This window comes from Chiloscyllium plagiosum, chromosome 18 (genome assembly GCF_004010195.1).
Source record: "Chiloscyllium plagiosum isolate BGI_BamShark_2017 chromosome 18, ASM401019v2, whole genome shotgun sequence".
In the NCBI taxonomy this organism is placed as follows: Eukaryota; Metazoa; Chordata; class Chondrichthyes; order Orectolobiformes; family Hemiscylliidae; genus Chiloscyllium; species Chiloscyllium plagiosum.
The window spans coordinates 34450473-34475691 of record NC_057727.1 but is presented as its reverse complement, the minus strand read 5'-3'; the positions used below and the strand labels follow the sequence as shown (position 1 = coordinate 34475691).

The window sequence follows — 25219 nt, the reverse complement described above, 5'->3', positions numbered from 1 at the left end:
TCTGCTGTTTAGTGGATTTCCAACATTGACATCTTGGAAATTTGCCCTTTTAAATGTACATTTTAATCTTCAGAGCTAGTTCACTGTCAGGAAGTAACTACAGAGCTGTGATTGGGGGAGTGAGCAAATGTGGGACAGACAAATCTAAGAGCAGCTACTCCTCCAAGAAAAGATTCTACCTCTTCCATGCTGGCATGTTCCGTTCCTCCAATCATGCTTTTCTGTTTTTCAAAGATAGAATCTATTATTGGAATGCAACAGTTATTCTGGCTGGTCCTGTTGTCACCATTCAGAGGACTTCCAGTTGCTTCACTATCAGGAAACTGACTATCACTTTCTTTCACTTTAAGAGATTCCCATGCACAGCCTTTTATGCATTGGACTAAGATTGACTGAGTAATTTAAAATTGTGAGTGAGGGATGATTTACTGCTCTGAAATATGATTATCCTGATTTCCCTGGTATTGCATCAAACTGACATTTGAATGTAACGATTCTTGACTACAGGATAATTCTGCTGTATCAGTCAAGATCAGACAGTTCAGCAGAAATAAGCAATTGAATTTGTTAAGTTTCTGACATGTGACGATAGTGGATAGGTTGCTCGGTCTTTAGGACTTCCACTGCTACATTTAAGGAAATAAATTGGTGGTGGTGGTTGTGGATGCAATGACAAATAACATAAATGACCAAAACTCAAAAGTGCAGGCATTTATTTAGTTTGTTGTTAGCTTATATAGACTGCTTCTTATCTCAGATTTATGTTTCATTGTATTAAAAGTTGGAATTTGAACTGAATCGGATCTTAGTTTATTACCTTAAATTAATACAGTAATTATATTTAGAATCCAAATTTGAGATAATATATCAAGGAACTAAGGAAAAATGGTATCCTGAACTCCTCATGTCAATTACCTTGTCTTCAACCTAGCTTCACAGATGATGAACAGACACTTTTCAAATTTCAACCTTGGTTCAAAGGTAATAGCACCTTACCCCCTTACTGAACAAATTCTGCCTATGATGTAGAGCCTGCAAGGTCATGTTCTGTTAGTGCAAAGTTTATCTGTATTACATCTGCATTATGTGCAAAAGCTGAAATATTAAAATGCAGAGTACACTTTGGCAATTTTATACATATATATTGGTCTAGTCTTGGCAGTAACAGAAAAGAAGCAAAGAGAAAACCAATGATTCTACCCATTGAAGTCTAATAATTTCACACTTAAAGTGGCCTTGAAGTATTTGCATTTCAGTACTAAAATGAGTGCTATAATTTCTGGCTCTTCAAGCTGTAGTGAATTTGCCACTTTGTGCTATCATTTGTATGCAATTCCTCGTCGCAAATAATTTTGAGACCTTTTGCTTTTGGCCACTCATGAAGGTAAGATTTTAATATGTATTTCAAAGGAGGAAGGACAGAGAGAAAGGTGAGGAGTTTTATGAAAACATTCAAAAAATTTAGAACTTGGGTCACTAAAGACATGACTGTCAATCGTGGAACAATTAAAATTGGGTCGGCGTTAGTGTGGTTGGAAATCCCCACTGTTCTGAATTTTCTGACCTGGATTGGGAACAAGTATTAACAGTTCTTGAATGTACCCTTAATTTTGTTCCATGCCTTTAACACTGCTTGAGTAATGTTCATTTAAAATGAGTTATTGCTCCATTGGAACTGATCCTTAGCCTGGCAGAACTTCTTTTGAATCAAATGTGGCAAGACAGGAATTTCCAATTTTTGTTTTGGGAAAGTATCTGTCTATGCTTTGTTGACATAATTCCTTTGTAGAAACGATGTACTTGGAGCATGTATTTTATTTCATGAAGTTCATTTTCTCTTTATTCTTTTGTGGGCTATCGGTGTCACTGGCTAGGCCAGCACTTGTTGGTCAATTCTAATTGCCTTGCAGAAGGTGGTGATGAGGACTCTTATTGAACAGCTGCAAACTATGTGTTAGAGATATGAAGGGTGTTCCAGGGTTTTAACCAAACATAGTGAAAGTGATACGGTTCCAAGTTGGAATGGTGTGTAGCTTGGAGGGAAACATGCAGGTTGTGCTCTTCCCATGCTTTTGTCCTTCACCTTTCTGGATAATGGAGGTCATGGATTCATAAGATGCTGCTGAAGGATGCAGTAGTCTAGCTCACTATATGATACACACTGCTGCTATTATGCTTCATTGATTGAGGAAGTGAGTGTTTAAGGTGCTAGATGAAGTGCCAATCAAGCAGACTGCCCTGTTGTTGATTCTGACAATCTCTTTGAATGTTGTTGGAGCTGGACTCATCCAAGCAATGGGAGAGTATTCCATCACAGTCTTGATTTGTGCCATGCTGATGGTGGAAAGGCTTTGGGGAGTCAGGAGCTGAGTTACTGGTTGCAAAATTCCCACCTCTCACATATTCTTGCAGCCAAAGTATGTATATGTCTTGTTCAGGTCAGTTTCTGGCCAGTGGTAACCCTAGGAAATTGATAGTAGAGGACTTAGTGATGATATTACCATTATGTGGTAATATCAAATATGTGGTTTGATTCTCTGTTGTTGGAAATGGTCATTACATGACACTTAAGTAACACAAATGTAACATGCCACTTAACAACCCAACTGCCCAGCTTATGCTGCATGTAGATAGGGATTGCTTTAGAATCTGAGCAGTTGCAAATGGTATTGAATATTGTGCAGTGAGCAGTGAACATCCCCATCTCTGGCGGGGTAATGTCATTTATGAAGCAGCTGAAGGTGGTTAGGCCTAAGGAACTCCTGAAGCAATGTCCTGGAACCTTTGTTCTAGGTATGATTCCAACTACTGGAGGATTTTTCTCCTGATTCCCATTGACTTCAGTTTTGTTGACTTTCCTTGATGTCACATTTTATTAATTGCTTTTTGTCAAGGATAATCATCCTCACCTCCTCTCAATGCAAACAGTGATGGTTGTAAGTGTTTATAAGGGACATTAAATCTATCCAAATAAAGAAAGGCAAGGAAGCATCAGAAAGATTGACTTAATAAAGTATCAGTCCGCTAATAGTAATTTTCAATAATGTTCCCTTTAAAAAAGGTGCCTCTGTCACAATTCTAATTAGGTGTTATGTATATTGGCCAACATTTCATGAACAAACAAAAACAAGTATTGCTGGAGAAACTCAGCTGAAGAAATCTCCTGTAGGGTCACTGGTCTCGAAACATAAACTTTGTTTCCTCTCCTGCTGGTCCGAGTTTCTTCTCCAATGTTTGTTTTCATTTGTTTCAGATCTCCAAAATCTACAGTTGTTTGCTTTATTATATGAGAAAATTTCATAGTTCATTGAAAAACTAGGAATAGAAACTGAGAAACTTGGGAATAAAATAAATAATGTAAGTATTAGAAAGGAGTTTGTTCTTTATTGTTAATGCCTTCATTTAGCAGTCATCTAATCACTTTGTTTATTTCATTCTTCTCATTGTAAGCTAAACCAAAAGATGAGATTGAAGTTTTGTCAGAAGCTGATCAAATTGAACAGCCTCGATCTCCACAAGAACCATCTTCTGACAGGAGAAATCATAGAAAATTACATTTACGGCTGAGTGACATGGCAAAGAATGGCCCAATTGATGGTAATATTGTTCAATATCTAAGTTTCTCATGTTCTATTTTATACACATAAATATGAAATGAAATATTCCAGTGCATTTGTGCAAATAATGTCCATTGATACATATGTTAGGCTAAAATATTGGAAGCACGACAAACATTTTGTAGGTAGTTATGTAATTACTATTTTTAAAACTTCAAAAGCACTCTAAACACTAAAATACAATGTTATTACAAACAATGTTCATGTATTAATGGTGTTCATATTATTTCTGGGTGAGGAAAGTTCTGCACCACTTAGTGTATGTATTTCTATATTAAGATTCAAATCATATGCAGGATTTGTTCAAGGTTCATGAAAAATAATGGAAACAATTTCAGGTTTAAACTTTTAAGAAGTAATAGTTCTTCATTCATTATTCTCCACAACTATTACTAAAGTAGGCATTTGATCTAAATAAGTGTAAGAAGCATTCATCTAGCCTAACAATTTTTTTCTCTTGCATCATATGCGAGTATTTCATAGGGTCACAATTCCTGGCAAGTTTTAGCCTATAATGGCATTGATGACATTCAGTGAAAAAGAATTCTGAAATTATTATTAAGGGTCAAATTCAACACTAAATTAATAAAAATGTCTGGGCTTAAAATATATATCAACAATGAGACAAGGTGGGATGGTTAGTTAACATAATGTCCTTACTTCTGGGCTTGAAAATGAATTCAGCTCAGTCTGAAAGATGTTTTCTGTCTGTGGGGTTTTACATGTTCTAAATAAAGTGTCATTGAGTACTTTTACTTCAGTTTCAAATTAGAAAGCAATTCTCCCTGCTTTCCAATTCTATTTTCAGTGAGGAACTGGCTCAGGAATAATATAGCATATAGGCACATCTTGTTTTAGAAATCAGTAAAATGAAAAGACCAAGTTTGAAACATTGAGCAAATCCTTCCTTCAGAGATTTGATGGTATTCTGGAAGTAAACATTTCAACTTGTGGCTCTTCTCAGCAGTGATGTTCTTGTCATGGAAAGTAGAAGCATCACACCTCAATTGATGGTTGTGGAATGAATTGAGTCTCTCAACATTCTCTCATATCTCGACAAACTGAATTACAGGGTTATGACAGGGAGGTATGGAAAAGGAGAACATTTTCAATGAATTATATTTCATGAAACAAAATGTTGCCGTAATGTCACAGGTAGTCACCCTTATGTACTTTAAGTCCAGCTTTTTGTCCAATTTTGCAGCAAGGTGTAATGAGGTCAGGAGCAGAATAGGAGAAAGTGAGGTCTGCAGATGCTGGAGATCAAAGTTGAAACTTTATTGCGCACAGCAGGTCAGGCAGCATCCAGGGAACAGGAGATTCGACGTTTCGGGCACAGGCCTGAAGAAGGGCCTGTGCCCGAAACGTCGAATCTCCTGTTCCCTGGATGCTGCCTGACCTGCTGTGCTGTTCCAGCAATAAAGTTTCAACCAGGAGCAGAATAGGCCTGATGGACCACAAATTGAGCAGAGAGCAAGTTATTGTTGAGTAAATATTACATGAAAGCAATGTCGACAATACTTTCCATCACTTGTTGATGGTTGAAAGTGATTCACACGGGACTACCCAATACATGTGTTACATTATGATTCACACATGTATTGGGACATAATTTTACACCACAGGGGGGCGCTCTTGTGATGTGGTAGTGTCCCTACCTCTGGCCTTGGAGGCCTGCGTTCAAGTCCAGCCAACTCCAGAAGTGTGTAATAACATGTTTTAATAGGTTAATTAGAAAATATGTATGGTCTAGGCTGGAAACAATGACAGTATTTTTTCATGAACCCAAATGTTTGAGAGAAAAATCATGATTTTGTATGTGTTTACCTGGTCCAAGATAGGCTAATTCTCTGTATAATCATTGATGCTTTTCTCCCTGCATGTGCATGACACAGTATATGCGATGAGTATGTGAGAGGGATAAATGTGTTGAAATGTGATATTCTACCTGAGGCAGGAGTTTAGCAAGGCATCCAATGAAGAGCAGCTTGATTAAGAACCAGCTGTAAATGAACCCTCATTAAGTAAGCCAAATGGGCCTATTCCTTCAAAAGAGAAAGTGGTGTAAACAAACAGAGACCCTGAATGACAAAGGAGAAATAAATTAAGATAAAGAAGTGTGCTTATGATAGGTGTTAGATAGAAAATACAATTGAGGACCAGAGGAGTACAGAAGATTCAGAGAGTTTGTGAAGAAGTATATTGAAGAAGCAAAGAGCTTTGTGGAAAAGATGAGCAGCTGCCATAAAGGGGAATGTCAATGTTTTGATATGCATATAAATAGTGAAAGAGTGGTAAAAGCAGAAGGACTGATTAGGTCCAGTAAACAGGATTTCTGCCTGGAGGACAGGATATGATTCAGGTATTAAATTAATACTTTACAGATGTCTTCATTAAGGAAAGAGATGCTGCCCACAGTGAGAAAAGAAGAAACTGCGTTCAGAAAGGTTCAAAATGGATAAGTGTTGGTACTTAAAGTAAATAGGGCACTGGGATCAAATGAGCTACATCCAAGGCTATTGAAGGAGGATACAGAAGAGAGGTACTGGCCATAATTTTTCAGTCTTTCCTAGACTCAGGTGAGATGTGAGAAGACTGGAGATTGCAAACATATTCAAAAAGGGTTGTAAGAATAAGCCCAGTTGGTACGGACTAATCAGTTTAACTTCAGTGGTGGGGAAGCTTCTACAAACAGTTATTTGTCATAGAATTTGTAATCACATGGGAAATGGTACATTGGTGAGAAAGAGCCAGCATGGATTTCTAAAGGGGAAATCCTATTCAATAATGAGCAGAGGTATTTGTACGGGTAACAGAAAGGGTCAATGAGAATAATACTGTTGATATTGTATGTATGGACCTTCAGAAGGCATCTGATGCAATGCTACAGACTCGTGAGATAAGCTTATGGGAAAAAGTGAACAATAGCAACATGGATACAAAAATGGCGGAGTGACAAGATATTTTTTAGGCTGGTGGAAGGTGAGTAATAGAATTCTCATGATCGGTATTTGGATTCTTACGTTTCCTGGAGGGGACAGGATAGCCGAGTGATATTATTGCTAAACTATTCATGCAGAAACTCAGTTAATGTTCTATGGACCTAAGATCAAATCCCGCCACAGCAGATGGTGCACTTTGAATTCAGTTTTAAAAAAATCCTGGAGTTAAGAATCTAATTAAACCAATGTTAATGTTCAGAAAACCTCTCTGTTTCACTAATGCCCTGCAAGGAAGGAAATCTTCCATTCTTGGCCCAGTCTGGCCCACATGTGACTACAAACTCACAACCATGAGATTGATTCTCGACTGCCCTTTGAAATGGCTGAGCAAGAAACTCTGTTTTATCAATCGTCTCCTAAAGAAATGAAACTGCATTGATCACCTGGCATCAACCTAGGCACCAGAAAAGACAACGGCAGAAACAGCCCTGTCAACCCTGAAAAATCCTCCTTACTAATATCTGGAGGCTAATGCCAAAACTGAGAGAGCTGTCTCATAGTCCAGTCAAGCAATAGTCTAACATAGTTACACTCATGGAATTATATCTGACAGACAATGTCCCAGATACCACTCTCACCATTCCTGGATATGTCCTATCCCACTGCAGGACAGACCCAGCAGAGCTGGCAACATTGTGGGATACAGTCAGGAGGAAGTTGCCCTGGGAGACTTCAACAGTGACTCCAGATCCCATTAACTCTCATGGCTTCAGGTTAAACATGGTCAAGAAAACCTCCTGCTGATTACCATGTACTGTCCTTCCTCGGCTGATGAATCAGTACTTCTCCATGTTGAACAACTTGGAGGAAGTATTGAGGGTGGCAAGGGCACAAATTGTGCGCTGGGTGGGGGCTTTCAATATCCACTACCAAGAATGGCTTGGCAGCAGTACTACTAATCAAGCTGTTTGGGTCCGAAAGGACATAGCTGCTAGACTGGGTCTGATCGATGTGATGAGGGGATCATCCTTACTAATGTGCCAACTGCAGATGCATCTGCCAGTGACAGTACTGTCAAGTGTGACCACTGAACAGTCTATGTGGAGCCTAAGTTTCACCTTCACATTAACAATATCCTCCATCCAGTTACATGGCACAATCACTGTGCCAAATTAGACAGCCTTCGAACAGATCTAACAACTAAGGTGTCCATGAGGCAGCGTGAGTCATCAGCAGCTGCAGAACTATACTGAGCACAATCTGTTCTGCCATAGTTCTACATTTCTCCCACTCTGCCATTACCAATCAAGTCAAGGGATCAACTTTGGTTCAATAAAGAATGCAAGACAGCATGCTAGAAACAGCACCCGGCATACCAAAAAAAAAGACGTGTCAACCTGTTGAAGCTGCCAAACAGGACTACTCTCTTACCAAACAGCATAAACAGTAATAGATGAACAGAGCTCAGTAATCCCACAACCAACAGATCAGATGTAAGCTCTGCAGTCCTGTCACATCTAATTGTAAATGGGGATGAACAATTAAACAACTCACTGGAAGAGGAGGCTCCACAAATATCCCCATTCTCAATGATGGAAGATCCCAGCACATCAGAGCAAAAGATAAGGCAACAATCTTCAACCAAAACTGCCAAGTGGATGTTCCATCTTGGAATCCTTCCATGATCCCCAGTATTATAAATGCCAGTCTTCAGTCAATTCAGTTCACTCCACATGATATCTAGAAATGATGGAAAGCACACCACACTGGAAAGGCTATGAACTAGGACAACCTTCCTGCAAAAGCGCTAAAGACTCATGCTGCAGAACTTGATGCTCTCCTTGCCAAGATTTTCTAGTTACAACTTTGGTATCGACCAGATAATACAGAAACTTCTCCAGGTATGTCCTGCACACAAAAAGCTGGACAAATCCACCCATCTATCTACTCTCCTCCAAGAAAGTGATGGAAAGTGTCATCAACAATGCTATCAAGCAGCACCTAGTCAGCAATAATCTACTCAGTGACACCTAGATACCCCTGACCTCATTACATTAGTTCAAACATGGACAAAACAGCTGAATTCCAGAGGTGATGTCAGAGTGACAGCCCTTGACACCAAGGCCACATTTTAGCAGTTGTAGCATTAAGGAGCCCAAGCAAAAATAGAATCAATGGGTATCATGGCACAAGCTCTCTTCTAGTTGGAGTCATACCTGACACATAGGAAGATGGTTGTGGTTGTTGGAGGTCAGTCATCTCAGCTCCAGGACATCTCAGCAGGAGTTCGTCAGTGTACTGTCCCAGGAGCAACCATCTTCAGCTGCTTCATCAATGACCTTTCCTCCATCATGAGATCAGAAGTGGGGATGTTCACTGATGATTGCACAATAATCAGCACCATTTGTGACTTCTCAGATATTGAATAATTCATGTTCAAATGCTATATGATCTGAACAATATCCAGGCTTAGCTGACAAATGACAAGTAAAATTTGCACCACACAAATGCCAGATAATGACCATTTCCTATAAGAAACATTCTAACACTACCTGTGAAATTCAATCGTGTTACTTTCACTGATTCCCTCAGTATCAACATCCTTGTTGTTACCGTTGACCAGAAACTCAACTGGACTCACCTATGAACACTGTGGCTTTAAAAGCAGGTCAGAGGCTAGGAATACTGTGGCGAGTAACTCACCTCCTGACTTCCTAAAAATCTGTCCACTATTTACAAGGCACAAGTTATGAGGCTGATGGAATACTCTCCACTTGCCTGTTCGTGTGCAGTTCCAACAACATTCGAAAAGCTTGACACCATCCAGAACAAAGCAGCCATTGATGCTCAGTAGCAGCAATGTGTACTATCTAGAAGATGCAGTGCAGAAATTCACCAAAGATCCTCAGACAGCACCTTCTAAACACATGACAACTTCCATCTAGAAGCACAAGGGCAGCAGATACATGGAACACCACTATCTGCAAGTTCCCCTCCAACCCACTCTCCATCCTGACTTGGAAGTATATCACCTTTCCTTCACTGTCATTGGGTCAAAATCCTGAATTCCCTCCATGAAGGTATTGTGGGTCAACCTAGAATACGCAGACAGTAGTGGTTCAAGAACTTCACCAGCACCTCCTCAAGGGCAACTAGCAATGAGCAATAAATGCTGGCCAGCCAGCAAGATCCACTTCCTGAGAGAATATTAAAAAAAATATAATCTCTGTTAGTGTACAGTGAACAATTTCAACGTTTGTGAATGATATGAATCTTGGATATATTGGAAACTCTGAGGAGGACAATGTGAACCTTCAGTAGGGCATAGATGATTTGGTGGAATAGACGATGGATGGCAAATAGAATTTGATGCAGAGAAGTGTGAGATGATGCACTTTGGTTGGAAGAATATGGACAGACAACGTAAACTAAACAGTACAATTTTGAAGGGAGCAGAGAGATTTTAATGTCTATGTGCACAAATCATTGAAGGTGGCAGGGTAAGTGGAGAGAACAGTTAGTAAAGCATGTACCATCCCAGACTTTATTAATAGGGGCATAGAGTACAGGAGCAAGGAGGTGATGCTGAACTTGTATAAAACACTTGTAAGACTTCAGCTGTAGCATTGTGCACAATTCTGGGTGCCACATTAGAGGAAGGCTATGAATGCATTGGAGAGAGTGCAGTAGAGATTTACAAGCATGGTTCAAGGGATAGGAAACTTCAGTTATGAGGATAGAATAGAGAGGACAGGCTAAGGAAATCTGAGGGGGCTGTATCGAGCTGGTAAGGAGCACTTGTTCCAGCTGTAAAAAAGATTAAGGACGAGAGAGACCACAGGTTTAAAGCGATTTGCAAAAAAAGCAAATTTGATGCAAGACAACATTCTTTTACAAAACAAATGATTTGGGTCTGAATTCACTGTCTGGAAATGTTTTGGAGGCAAGTTTATTCTGAGGCATTCAAGAAGTCATTGGATGATTATTTGGATAAAAACAGTGGGTGTGGGAAAAATACAGCAGCATGGTACAAAGTCATAATGCTCAGTTGGAAAATTGGTGCCGACTTGATGGGCTGAATGGCCTCCTTCTGCACCATAACACTTATATGGTTCTATTGTCTTAGATGCATATATAATTAGCTAATTTTGTAAAACTTAAAATAGAGTGCCAGATTTAAAGTGGTTAAGGGAATTAAAGGGAGCAAGGGAAAGTGCTGTGTCATGGACTAGGCCAGACCCCTCAAAACCTCTAAGCAGATAGCCCAGACCATAACTTTGCTCTTTGTTTAACTAGGTGGAGAGTGCATAGTCTATTAGCTGGGTCGACTGCCAAGTTTTAAACAAAGTTTATTTACAAAATTACTGAATGAAACACCAACAACAGAAAATAGAATACCCGATAACATATCCTATCCAAACCCAACTTAATGATGCTGTCCCGAAAATCTACACATCCCTTAGCACAAGCAGTAAAATTTGGCACAGGCAACTTATAATTTGCAAGGAAAGAAAGAAGTCCAGCAGCTTTTCTTTACACCCACAACTGCTGAACTGAACTAAAATTCTGAACTGAATTACACAGCTAGAGCGCTGGCCACGCCCCCTTAATTATACCAGTTATTTTCTAAAACATGAAAGCCTTTGACCTGAGTTATCATGATTTAGGGGTAAACAAAAAAGGGCCCCTATAAACCATTCATCGCTGCACCAACTCAGCCGTTTCGGAGCCTGAGCTGTTTGACGACCCCTGTGAAAAAAATCAAGGACGCAGTAACTTTGAGAAAAAGGAACAGCTTTTAGAAAATGACCAGATTTGTGACAGCTGTTCAATTGCTTTTTACATTTCCCTAAATTTTTTCAGCCTCAGGAATTGAATCTTCCTCTGCCATAAGAGAAGAAGCTAAATATTTAGTGATTAGCTCATAGGTGGTTAAGGTCTTTTCTATTCCAAAGGTTCAACGTAATATAGCAACAGGTGGTAAGGTTTATTCAAAGAGTATGAATATAAAGATGAATCCAATAATTAAGTACTTTTTCAAACACAGAATGGCAAGAAAGGTGATGAGCGGTGACAGAATGAGGGAACTCCTAAAAGCCAGTTTGATTAGAACAAACAGATATGTGACAACTGTTTGAGGCTCGAGTAGCTTCAGCTCAGAGTTTTTGAGACATCAACAAGGAAATATATGACCTGGATTCTTTGTACCAGGAGGCAGTCATACCTCTTAGGTTTGGGTCATCTGATTGGTCGGTATACAGGCATGTAAGCATGAGTGTGCAAATGAGGCAGGTAAGAGACACGGAGGGCAGGAATCTCAGGCCTTGTAATTTTCTCATAGGCTTTATGTTCTTTAAACTTATATGGATGACAGTCAGTGCTGCAGTAGGGGGGAGTATAAAGAAATGTGCAGTCAAGACAATATAGCAAGGGAATTGATATTGTTCTCCACAGCAAAAGACATGAGTCCAGACAGCAATGCTGCCTGAGTTTGTGTTAGCATTCAGGACATGTGCTCAGGATGTGAGAAACCTTCAGTGAGAGGAGGAGGATCTAGTCATCATGGTCCACATTAGTATCTTTGACACAGCCAGGTCAAAAACTGAGGTTATGCATCATAGTGTGAGAACCAAGATGCCAAATTAAGAAGCAAAACCTCAAAGATCATTATCTCTGTGTTATGATTTGAGCCAAATGCAAATTGGAATAGGGAAAATCAGTTTTTAGATACGAAGGCATGGTTCAGACTGATGTGGGAGAAGTGTATTCCAGTTCATGAGTCACTGGCTTCAGCTTTGGGGAAAGTGGGATGGTCTCCACCTGAATCTTGCTTAAATTGGTGTTCGTGCTATTGCAAAACTATAGAAACGAGAAGATTTTAAGTTAGACAGTGGAAACAAGGGATCAAATTTGTGAGGATGTGAAAAATAAAAGTAGACTCAAATTCAAAGTGAAGAGGTATTAATACAGTCTGAGAAACAAAGCTCACTGTTCAATAATTTCAGTCCGAGTCAAATTCTGAAGCAGTCTTTATTCATACAGTCATGCAAGCCCGGGTGACCGTAAAGGAGGCACACCTGATCCCCTGATTACAATTGCGTTACATTACAATTTATACAGTTCAGTTGAGTCTCTCAGTACTCCCCCTTTACCTCATATGTGATAGTTGTATTGTTCTGTGCAATTGCTAATCTAATCGGTTTATCACATCGGTCTGTGGCCTGTTGTTGGCGTGTAACCAACCTCCTTGATAGCTGAGTCTTGTTTACTTTTGCTGACGCAACACTGGGTTTTATTTGGTTATCTTGTCCATACTAACTCCCTATGTGCATGACAATTGCAACTGTCATGTCAATACATCTGTTTCTACTAGTCGACCATCTCCCTTTATGGTTAGTTATTTCTTGGTATACACTCACGTGATTCCGCTTTGCGATTTTTGCAGAAGCAAGACACAGCTACTTGTAACTCTTTGTACAAACATATCTGGTTTAACATATACCCCCCTAAAACAACAAACTTCACAAGCGCTTCTCACAACAGGAAATGGACCATAATGAAAAGGATAGGGAGTACAAATCTTAGAGTCGACCAGCAAATAGACAAGAATTCACAAAGAAAGTGAAAGGATAAATTAAAGATTTTGTGTCTGAATGCATTTAGCATTCAAAAAGTGATGATAAACTGAGTGTGCAAATAGACAAAAGCCACTAAAATCTGGTAGCTATCATAGAGACATGGCTGCAGGATGGCATAGTTTGGGACATGAAATTTGAAGGCTACAGGTTATTTAGGAACGTCAAGAAGCTGGGGAAGGATGAATGGATGGCTCTATTAGGTAATGGTACTATTAGGTCATCAACCCTTTCTGATGTGCTAAGTTCAGGAAACCAAGATATGGAAACTTTGGATAGAAATAAGAAATGATAAAGGCAATAAGTCCCTTGAGGAGTACAGGTCACTTAACAGTAACCACACAGTAAGGTGGAGAATAAAGGAAGATATAATGAGAGCTTCCATGAAGACATTCCGATAATTATGTGAGCTTTTAATCTACGTATGTGGTACAGTGGTTGTGTTCCTATTTCTGAGCCAAGAGGCCAAGTTTCAAGTCTGATCTGCTCCAAAAGGTGTGTAATAACATCTCTAAACAAGTTGATTAGAAGATATCTCGAAAAATCAGATTGGTAATTTTTTTTTGGATACTTTCTTAGAACAGTACATTCTGGAACCAGTCAGAGGGTAGGCTGTGCTCGACCTGATATTGTGTAATGTGATAGCATAAATTAATGATCTCATCATGAAGATGCCCAAAGACAGAGTTGACCATTATAGGATTGAATTTTCTACTCTATTTGAGGGAGAGGAATAAGACAATAACTTTTTGAAAAATGTAAATAAGGGGAATTTGAGGGCATGAAAGCAGAGTTAGCTAAATTGAACAGGCAAGTTAGGTTAACAGATAGGTCAATACAGATGAAGTGGCAGTTTTTAAACATGAGATCTTTCAGGATACACTGGACAGATATATTCAAACTTGTAAGAAAAATTCCTAGGGACAGGACAGGCCCATCATCCGTGATTAACTGAAAATGTTAAAGGCAGTATCAAACTAAAAAGCATATTTTAGTGCAAGGATAAGTGGCGTTTCAGAAGAGTCAACAAAATATTTTTAAAAAGCAACACAAAGTGATAGACATCCCATTAAGTTTTACTCTATATCAACCAGTACATTCAAAAAAAACATTTCTTGTACAAAATGGAAATGAGCTACTCACAACTCCATGGAAACCACACCAAATGTCTGTTGATTTGGGACACAATTAAAAACACCAAATTACCTAGCCCAAAAATCCAGGAAGATGGCATTTGTTTCCACTTTTTCCATGATAAAAATTTTTGAAATTTCAGTGTCCCCAGATGTTGTCATGGGATAACTACCTGATTCAGCAGATACAAATTCCTCTGTGAAAGGAAACTAACGGTCATCCAGATAAGGTCCAACCAACTGGTTTAGCAACCTAGTTACAAACCAACATGGTTAGCAGGAACAATGTATTCCATGAAGAGCATTCAAACATTCCCTCCAGCAGAGAGACAGTTTACTGAGCACACAAGATGAAGATCAGAATCAAGGTCAACAGTTCTCAAAGTAAAAGCATACCAATCTTCAAATTCCAAAGGGAATGTGTTTGTAATTGTGATTATCAATGTATGAAATTTAACTGTGACAAAATTATTGCTTGTTAAGATAATAGTTCCAAATATTAACATTGGACACTACATTAAGTTCCACCCAATCTAATGTTGTTGTATTACTTTGAGTGGATAAATCTAGAGAATAGCTCTGGATCTCAAAAGAGGACAGATGTGTTCCTTATTTCTCTCAATAATCTTGGTAATGATGCCTAACTAGCTAATGTAACTTGTATCTAATTTCTAAAGTTCAATAAGCTATATCTCTTTCAGATAATAGCCTCTTCTCATTAAGAGTCATCAGTGGCTGTACTTGTACCATTATAAATCAGATCAGTCCCTAAACCCAGTTAAAGAAAGAGGAAAAGAAAATTAATGAAAGAGGATTGGTGACAGCATCCTTCTATATTATTACCAGTCATCACATCTATAAGTATCCTCAACTCTCAACTTTATAGATGTATTGCAGTAGTGACAGCTGGTGCTTAAGTTCTGAAACATAGCACAAGACTGCAACCGATTACTCTTCTTACACATATCATTATCCAGAAAACTAGAAACATTCTAGAGCTCCCAAATGGAGCAGGATGCAGAATTCATGAGTCCAAGCTGCCCTTCCATATCTCTATTTATTAGATAATTGATCCTCCCAATTAAATCACAAGACAAATCAGCTTTGCACCATTTCCCCTGTATTGATAACATTTCTGTTTCATCAGGCAGTTAATTGAAAACAAGGAGCATGAAGAAAATGGTTTGTGATCACTGATCAGTCATGATCTGTAATGTTGTAGTAGGCTCGAGGGGCTGAATAGCCTAGTCCTGCTCTTTCGTTCTTAAAATATTTTTACTTAGCTCTTATCTAAAAATACCATGAATTTTAATCTGCTCAAGATATCAGACATCTTTGATATTACTAATTCCAATTGTTTAACTTTATCTCCTACATTTTATTAAATCACATGAGTACTGATTTTAATTATATGACAAATTATGAAATCGGCTTTAGTTTCATTCTGATTATTCGACTGGTTCTAAACACAATAGCCTCCACTAAATTCCCACTTGGTCTCACTGCACTCTTTACGATCCACCCTAATCTCATTGCTCCTGTTCTTTACACATATTGGTCTCATATTCCCATTACCGGCCCTACTCTGCTGTGCCACTGATCTTTAACCCCTCAGCTGTTGGATAAAATATTACAATACAGAGGAAAGCAATTTGGCCCATTGAGTTTGGCCATTTGAAAAACAATTTATTTTCACCCTCTGTTTTTTTTCCCATCTACTATAATAAGATTCATGAAAATCATGATGTAACTGAACACATGACTCTGACATCTGAGAGAGAATATAATTGTCTCAACATAGGAACAGGAGTAGGCCATTTAGCCCCTCAAGCCATTCCACCATTCAGTGACAACATGGTTAATCAGTGGCCTAACTTATAAAGCTGCTTTTGGCCCATATCCCTTTATACCCTGATTCACAAATAATATCTATCTCAGTTGTTGTGGTTCTGTTCGCCGAGCTGAGAATTTGTGTTGCAGACGTTTCGTCCCCTGTCTGGGTGACATCCTCAGTGCTTGGGAGCCTCCTGTGAAGCGCTGCTGTGTTGTTTCCTCCAGCATTTATCTATCTCAGATTTAATTTAACACTGATCCAGTATCTACTGCCATTTGTGGAAGAGAGTCCCAAACATCTGCTACCCTTTGTGTGTGAAAGACTAACCTAACATCTCTCCTGAATGGTCTGGCCTTAATTCTAGAATCCCCAACCAGTGGAAATGGTTTATCTTCATCTGCCCTGTCTTTTCCTGTTAATATTTTGAAGACTTCAATCTTAACCTTTTAAATTCTAGAAAAAACAGGTCTAATTTGTATAATCCCCCCTCATTACTTTACCCCGAACTCCAAGTTTAATCCTTGTAAACCTAAGTTGTACCCCCTCCAAGGCCAATATATCCTTCCTAAGGATGATGTCCTAATCTGGTCACGTGCTCCAAATGAAGTCTACCAAGGCTTTATATAGTTGCAGCATAACTTCTACATCCTTGTACTCCAGTCCTCTGATATAATGACCAGCATCCCATTGGCTTTCTTGATCATTTTCTGCACCTTTGTGTGAAATGTTAAAGATCTATGCAATTAAATCCCTAATTCTCTTTGGATATCCACTGCAATTAACTGCATACCATCTATAAAATTTTAGTCCTTTTTCAGTCCAACCTAACAATGTGTAGGCAGCAGTATTAGTTTGAAACCCAAGATAAAGTAACTCTTAACCCTGAAATGTCTTTCTCCTTCAAGTATTTTTCCAATATCATTTCAAAAGTGAAACAAAGACCCTGTTAATCAATTGAATTGACATGGGTACAATTGACTGAATAGCTCTCTACTGTGCCATAAAGCTTCCTGTGTTTCTATATTAAGAAAATTCATGATACTGTATAGAGTCATACGAGGAGAAAGTGAGGTCTGCAGATGCTGGAGATCAAAGTTGAAACTTTATTGCTGGAAACTGTATAGAGTCATACAGCATGGAAACAGACCCTTTGGTCCAGTTAGTCCACATCAACCATGTTCCCAAACTAAGCTACTCCCTCTTACCTGTATCTAGCCCATATCACTCCAAACATTTCTAAGTGTTATTTAAATGTTGTAACAAGTACCTGTATCCACCACTTCCTCTGGCAGATCATTCCACACACAAACCACATGTAAAAAAAAGTTGCTCCTCATGTCCTTTTTAAAAACTATCCCCTCTCATTTTAAAAAGATGTGCCCTAGTTTGAACTCCCCAATTCGATGGAAAAGGTCTTCGCTTTTCACCTTATCTATGGCCCTCATGATTTTATAAACCTCAAAAAAGGTCACCCCTCAATCTCATATGCTCCAGTGAAAAATATTTCACCCTATTCAGCCTATTTTATGACTAAAACCCTCCATTCCTGGTGCCATCCTGTGAAATATTTTCTGAACCCTCTCCAGTTTAATAATAAACTTTGTATAACAATACCACCAGAACTACACACAGTATTACAGAAGAGGCCTCACCAATGTCCTGTACAACCTCAACATGATATCCCCACTTAAAGATCTGAGCAATCAAGGCAACATCTTCTTCACCACTCTGCCTGTGATGCAAATTTTAAAGAATTATCCACCTGAACCCCTAGGTTTCTGTTCTACAACACTTCCCAGGACCATACAATTAACTGCCCTTGTTTAGTTTACCAAAATACAATACCTCACATTTATCCAAATTAAACTCCATCTGCCACTCCTCCTACACTGTCCACTCTACCATCAATTTGGTGTCACCCACAAACTTACTAACTGTGCCTCCTGTATTATCATCCAAACCATTTATATAAATGACAGACCAAAGTGGACCCAGTACTGAACATCACTGGTTACAGGCCTCCAGTCCAAAAAAGACCCTCCTCCCATTAAGCCAATTTTGTATCCAATTGGCAAGCTCACCCTGTATCCCATGTGATCTAACTTTACTTATTAGTCTACCATGCAGAACCTTACCAAAGGCTTTACTCAAGTCCATATAAATAACGTCTATTACTCTATCCTCATCAATCTTCTTAGTTATGTCCTCAATAAAACTCAATCAAGTTCATTTGATGATGAATGGAAAAGTTTTCCTGATATCTAGGCCAATGTTTATTATTCATAAAATTCTTTGGTGACTTTTTATCTCAGGAAGCCTAAGGGAATGACACCTCTTCTGTTGAGAGATGTCACACTGTCCTATATGTCCATGTGTAGTCAGTTGTTCCTGCTTTTCATGGAATTTAGCAACTCCTGTTCATTCAGGTTGACTTATTATCTCCATGGGCTATTTGTTGTAGACATTTACCTTTATGATAAGTGACTGTTTGATGCAGACATAGCTAATTGACTTAAGTGGGCTATATCATCCACTTCAGCTTAAAAAGAGCCAAAGGAATTAATGTTAAGGACAGCGGTTAGTCTCACTGCAGGCAGAGACTAATCAGCTGGCAGACAGGGTTGCAGATTCTTCCATCAGAGGCTCTAAGAGTTTGCAACAGTCTGCCTGGAAAACCTGAGACAACAATATAATTGCAAAGAAATAAATCTTTGAACTGTAAGACCCTTTGTGGAAGATAGGGACAGATATGAGTAATACACTTACTATGCATTATCCTTTGCATCTACTGCAAGATGTTTTGTTGCTAATGCTGCTGCTCCTCTTGCTCCATTACCTCCCCATCATCTACAGTTGACTGTGTTAAATTACTTTAAATCTTTGCTGAATTACTTGAGCCTCCATCATGCTAAATGAATTATAGCAAACAATTGCAATTCATTGAGAGAAAAATTACACACAGCAATCTCATAACACTCCAACACAATCATTTGGAGGTAAATCATTTTAGGTAAATTCCTTTTGAGTATTATTTGCAGGTGGGTGCTTGTTTAAATATCCGTCCCAGTTGTCAATTTTTAAAATACATTAATTCATTCTTGGGTGTTTCTGGCTGGGGCTGCACTTATTGCCCATCCCTAGATGCCTTTGAAAAGATTTTGTTGAGCTGCTTTCTTGAATTGGTGCAGTCCAAGTGCTGAAGATAGACCCACAATGCTGCTAGGAAAGAAATTCCAGAATTTTAACCCAGTGACAATGAAGCAACAGTGATATATTTCGAAGTCTAGAGGATGAATGGCTTAGAAGGAAATTTGCAGGTGGAAGTGTTCCCATGTATATTCTGCCTTTGATCTTCTAGCTGGAAGTGGTTGTGGGTTTGTAAGGTATTATCTAAGGAGCCTTGGTAAGTTTCTGTAGTGCATCTTGTAAATGGTGCACCCCGCTACTGATCGCCGTTGGTGGAGGGAATAAAAATTTATGGATGCCAATCAAGTGGGCCACTGTGTCATGGATTCTGTCAAGCTTATTGAGTGTTGTTGAAGGAGAAAATTACTGCAGATCCTAGAAACTGAACAGCAAACAAAAAAATACTGGAAATCACAGGTCAGGCAGCATCCATGGAGAGAAAGCAAGCTAACATTTTGCGCCACCTGGACTCAAAGCGTTAGGTTGCTTTCCCTTCATGGATGCTGCTTGACTGCTGTGTTCTCAAGCGTTAAGTGTTGTTGAAGTTGCATTCCTCCAGGAAAGTGGGGAATAGTCCATCGCACTCCTAACTTGTGACTCATAGGTGGTGAACAGGTTTTGGAAAATCACAAAGTGACTTACCGCTGCAGGACTCCTAGCATCTAATCTGCTTTTGTAGCCATTGTACTTATATGGCCAGCCCAGTTCAGTTCTTGCCTACAGTAATCACAGGATGTTGATGGCATGGGATTCAGTGATGGTAGCACTATTGAATGTCATGGGCAGTGGTTAGATCTTTCTTGTTGGGTTTAAGACTGCCTGGCACTTGTGTGACATGATTGTCACTTACCACTTATCAGTCCAAACCTGGATATTGTCGAGGTCTTGCTGCATTTGAACATGGACTGTCTTATATATAAGGAGTCACAAATAGTGTTGAGCATAGTGCTAGCATCAGCAAATATCCCCACTTCTAACCTTATGGTGGAAGGAAACACTGGTGAAGCAACTGAACATGTGTGGGTTGAGGACACTACACTGATGTCCTGGAACTAAGCTGACTGTCTCCCTACAACAACTATCTTCCTTTGTGTGAGGTATGAATCCAACCAGTAGAGAGTTTTCCTCCTGATTCTCATTAATTCCAGATTTGCTAGGGGTCCATGATGCCATATTCAGTTGGTTACTGTATTCATGTCCAGTGCAATTGCTTTCATCTTACCCCTGGAATTCAGCTCTTTGTCAGTGTTTGAACTGAGGTTACAATCAGGTCAGGATTTGAGTGCCCACAGCAGAACCCAAACTGGGCATCAGTAAGCAAGCTATTGCTGGGCGGGTGTTGGCTAGATGGCACTGTTGGTGACACCTTCCAGCATTATGTTGCTGATTACAGTAGATTGAAGGCCATGAATTAGCCAGGTTGAATCTGTCCTGCTCATACCTGGAGAACTTCCCACATTACCGGTTAGATGCCAGTGTTGATGCTGTACTGGAAGAGCTTGGCTAGGGGCCGTGACTAGTTGTGGAGACACCTCTTCAATAGTATCGCCGGAATATTGTCAGGGCCCATAGCCTTTGCAATATCCAGTATCTCCAGCCATTTCTTGATATCAGATGGAGTGAATCAAATTGGCTGAAGACTGGAACCTGTGATGCTGTGGATCTCAGGAGGCAACCTGAGCTTCAGCCTTAACTTTTGCACTGATGTGCTGGGCTCTCCCATTGTTGAGGATGGAGCTGTTTGTACAGCCTCATTCTCTGGTGAATTGTTTAATTGTCCACCACCATTTTTGACTGGATGATGAATCTTTGGAATTCTCTATGCAAGAGGGCTATGGAGGACTAAATATTGAATATTTTCAAGACTGAAAGTGATAGATTTTTGTATATTGAAACAACTAAGGGATATGGAGAAGTTTAATAAAGTGATATTGATAAAGAAAATCTAGCAAAATCTCACTGAATGGCAGAACAGGTTCAAAGGCGTGAATCCAGACTGCAAGAACCCTCATGGCATCAGCTCAACAACTGTAGAACTTAGATCTGATCAGTTGTTTGTGAAATCACGTGGCTGTGATGATCACTTGCTTCTCAAGCTGTTTGGCATGCAAATCATCCTGGTTTGTAGCATCACAAGTTGCTACTCCTGGCAGACCATTCTGCACTTTTCATTGAACCAGGGTTGATCCCCTGGCTTGATGGTAATGGTTGAGTGAGAGATATGCCAGACTATCAGGTTGTGGATTTTTGTTAGATTACTATTCTCTAGCTGTTGATGGCTCATAGATCTGTCTGAAGTCTGTCCCATTTAGCATGGTCACTGTGCGGTTATCATTCTAGCTGATAACGTCATGAACAGACACATCTGCACCAGCCCGAATGGTGAGGATGAGGTCAAGTATCTTTTTTTCCCTTTGTTGTTTCCATTACCACTTGCAGCAGTCTAATCTAGTAGTTATGTCATCTGGGATTCAAGCAGCTCAATCATTGCTGGTGCTTCAGTCATCTTGTTGTTGGACATTGAAGTCCTCCACCAACAATACATTCTGCACACCTTCCACCCTTAGTACTTCATCCAAGTACTGTTCAAGATGGAGGAATCCTGATTCATCAGTCAGGAAGTAAGGAGGTGTGCATTTCATGGTAGTCAGCAGCAGGTTCCTTTACCCATGATAAGCTGATACCATGAGACTTCTTGGGATCTGGATTCAGGCCTTTGAGCCTGTTCTGCCTTTAAGTGACATTTTGTCAGATTTTCTTTATCACTACCATTTTCTTAAACTTCCCCGTATCCCTTGGTTGTTTCAATATACAAAACTCTTATCAGTCTCAGCCTTGAAAATTCAACATTAGTCCTTTGTAGCCCTCTTGCATTGAGAATTCCAAAGATTCATCATCCTCTGAGTGAAAATGTTTCTTCATCTCAGTCCTTTCCTGAGTTGGTGTTCTCTGATCCTAGATCTCTCCACACCAGAAATTACCCATGGTAAATATATCTTTCATGAAAAAAAGGAAGTATGCCTGAGTTTGCAATCCTGCATCTTCCTATCACGAGTAGTGGTGGTTAATTACACAAGTTGCTTCAGGAGGAGACTGCATAAATATTCCCATTCTCAATAGTGGTGCATCCATCATACTGAAGCAGTACGAAATACTTGTACACCAAAACTAGCCATACCCCGAGTGAAACAGCTCTGGTACTGTTACAAGACTGGCTTCTGCCCAGCAATGTGGGAAATTGCTGAGGTATGACTTGCCTTGAAAAAAAATCCATAAGTTTACGTTTCAAAAGTGAAGAAGGCTTTTGTAAATGTTGTCAATTACTCCACAATAACCTCATCATTGATACTCAGTTTTAGTTCTGTCAGGCCCACTCAGCTCCTAGTCTAACGTAAGCCCTGGTCCAATCAGCATTTGACTGAGTCTGGCATCAAAGAGCCAAGACAAAACTGAAGTCAATGGGAAAGGATAGTTATACAGAAACAGACCATTCGGTCCAACTCGTCCATACCGACCAGATTCTGAAGAAGGGCTTATGCCCGAAATGTCGATTCACCTGTTCCTTGGATGCTGCCTGACCTGCTGCACTTTTCCAGCCACACATTTTTAAGCTCTGATCTCCAGCATCTGCAGTCCTCACTTTCTCCATACTGACCTGATATCCTAACACAATTCTAGTCCCATCTGCCAGCAACCAGCCAATATCCCTCTAACCCTTCCTATTCATGTACCCATCCAGGTGCCTTAAAAATGTTATTATCATACTAGCCTCCACCACTTCCTCTGGCATCCCCTTCCACAAACACACCACCCTCTACGTTGCTACTCAGGACTCTTTTATATCTTTCCCCTCTCACCCTAAATCTATGCCCTGTAGTTCTGGACTCCCCCACCCCAGGGAAGAGACTTTGTCTATTTATTCTATCCATGCCCCTCATGATTTTATAAACCTCTATAAGGTCACCCCTCAGCCTCCAATGCTCCAGGGAAAACAGCCCTAGCCTATTCAACCTCTCCCGATAGCTGAAATCCTCCAACCCTGACAACATCCTTGTAAATCTTTTCTGAACCCTTTCAAGTTTCACAACATCCTTCTGATAGGAAGGAGACCAGATTTGCATGCCCAATATTCCAAAACTGTGACCTAACCAATATCTTGTACAGCCGCAACATGACCTCCCAACCCCTGTACTCAATACTCTGACCAATAAACGAAACCATATCAAACTCCTTCTTCACTATCCTATCTATCTGCAACTCCACTTTCAAGAAGCTATGAACCTGCACGCCAAGGTCTCTTTGTTCAGCAACACTCCCGAGGATCTTCCCATTAAGTGTATAAGTCCTGCTAAGATTTACTTTCCCAAAATACAGCACCTCACATTTATCTAAATTAAACTCCATCTGCCACTTCTCAGCCCAGTGGTCCATCCGGTCAAGATCCTGTTGTAATCTGAGGTAACCTTCTTCGCTGTCCACTGCACCTCCAATTTTGGTGTCATCTGCAATCTTACTAACTATACCTCTTATGCTCACATCCAAATGATTTATATATATGATGAAAAGTAGTGGACCCAGCACTGAACCTTGTGACACTCCACTGGTCACGAGCCTCCAGTCTGAAAAACAACCCTCCACCACCCTCTGTCTTCTACCTTTGAGCCAGTTCTCTTAAACTCTCCTCTTGTTGAAGTCATAACCAGACACTAAAGAAGATCGTTGTGATTGTTGGAGATAAGTCATCTCAGCCACAGGATATCGCTGCAGAAGATCTCTAGGGGAGTGTCCAAAGCCCAACCATCTTCAGCTGCTTCAGCAATGACCTTCTCTCCATCAAAAAATCCAAGGTGGGATGTTCACTGATGATTACACCATGTTCAATATCATCAATGTCTCTTCAGATGCTGACACAACCTGAGATTTTGGAGAAAATTTGTAGCTCAGGTTATGGATCAGGTGGTAAGTTTGTTCACTGAGCTGGTAGATTTGTTTTCAGACGTTTTGTCACCATACTAGGTAACATCATCAGTGAGCCTCCAATGAAGCGCTGGTGTTCTGTCCCACTTGCTATTTATCTGTCTCGGTTTGTTGTGGTAGGTGATATCATTTCCTGTTCTGTTTCTGAGAGGTTGGTATATGGGATCCAAACCTATATATTTGTGAATGGAGTTACAGTTTGAATGCCAGGCCTCGAGGAAATCCCATACATGTCTTTGTTTAGCCTGTCCCAGGATGGATGTATTGTCGAACTGGTGTCCCTCTTCATCTGTGTGTAAGAATACTAGTGATAGTTGGACATGACGTTTTGTGGCTAGTTGGTGCTTATGTATCCTGGTGGCTAGTTTCCTGCCCATTTGTCCAATGTAATGTTTATTGCAGTCCCTGCAGGGTATTTTGTATATGACATTCGTTCTGCTGCTTATTGGTAGAGGGTCCTTTAAATTTATCAGGAGCTGTTTCAGTGTGGTGGTAGGATTGTGGGTTACCATGATATCTAGGGGCCAAAGTAGTCTGGTCTCATCTCTGAGATGTTTTGATGTATGGCGGGGTGACTAGACCTTATCGGGTACCTGTTATTCCTGAATACAGTGTTTTTCGTCAGCTGGAACATAGAACATAGAACAATACAGCACAGAACAGGCCCTTCGGCCCACGATGTTGTGCCGAACATTTGTCCTAGCTTAACCACCTATCCATGTACCTATCCAATTGCCGCTTAAAGGTCACCAATGATTCTGCCTCTGCCACTCCCAGAGGCAATGCATTCCATGCCCTCACCACTCTCTGGATAAAGAACCTACCCCTGACATCCCCCCTATACCTTCCACCCTTCACCTTAAATTTATGTCCCCTTGTAACACTCTGTTGTACC

At 39.9% G+C, this 25219-nt stretch overlaps 1 protein-coding gene across 2 annotated transcripts in view; it reads left to right on the top strand.

Annotated features, from left to right (window-relative positions):
• Window positions 1-25219, top strand: part of cfap20dc (CFAP20 domain containing) — a 388329-nt gene that overhangs the window by 203884 nt on the left and 159226 nt on the right. For both annotated transcript variants that reach the window (XM_043708208.1, XM_043708209.1), the window contains exon 10: window positions 3451-3597. In XM_043708208.1, the coding sequence (XP_043564143.1) occupies window positions 3451-3597 (147 nt within the window). The remainder of the gene's footprint in view (window positions 1-3450; window positions 3598-25219) is intronic.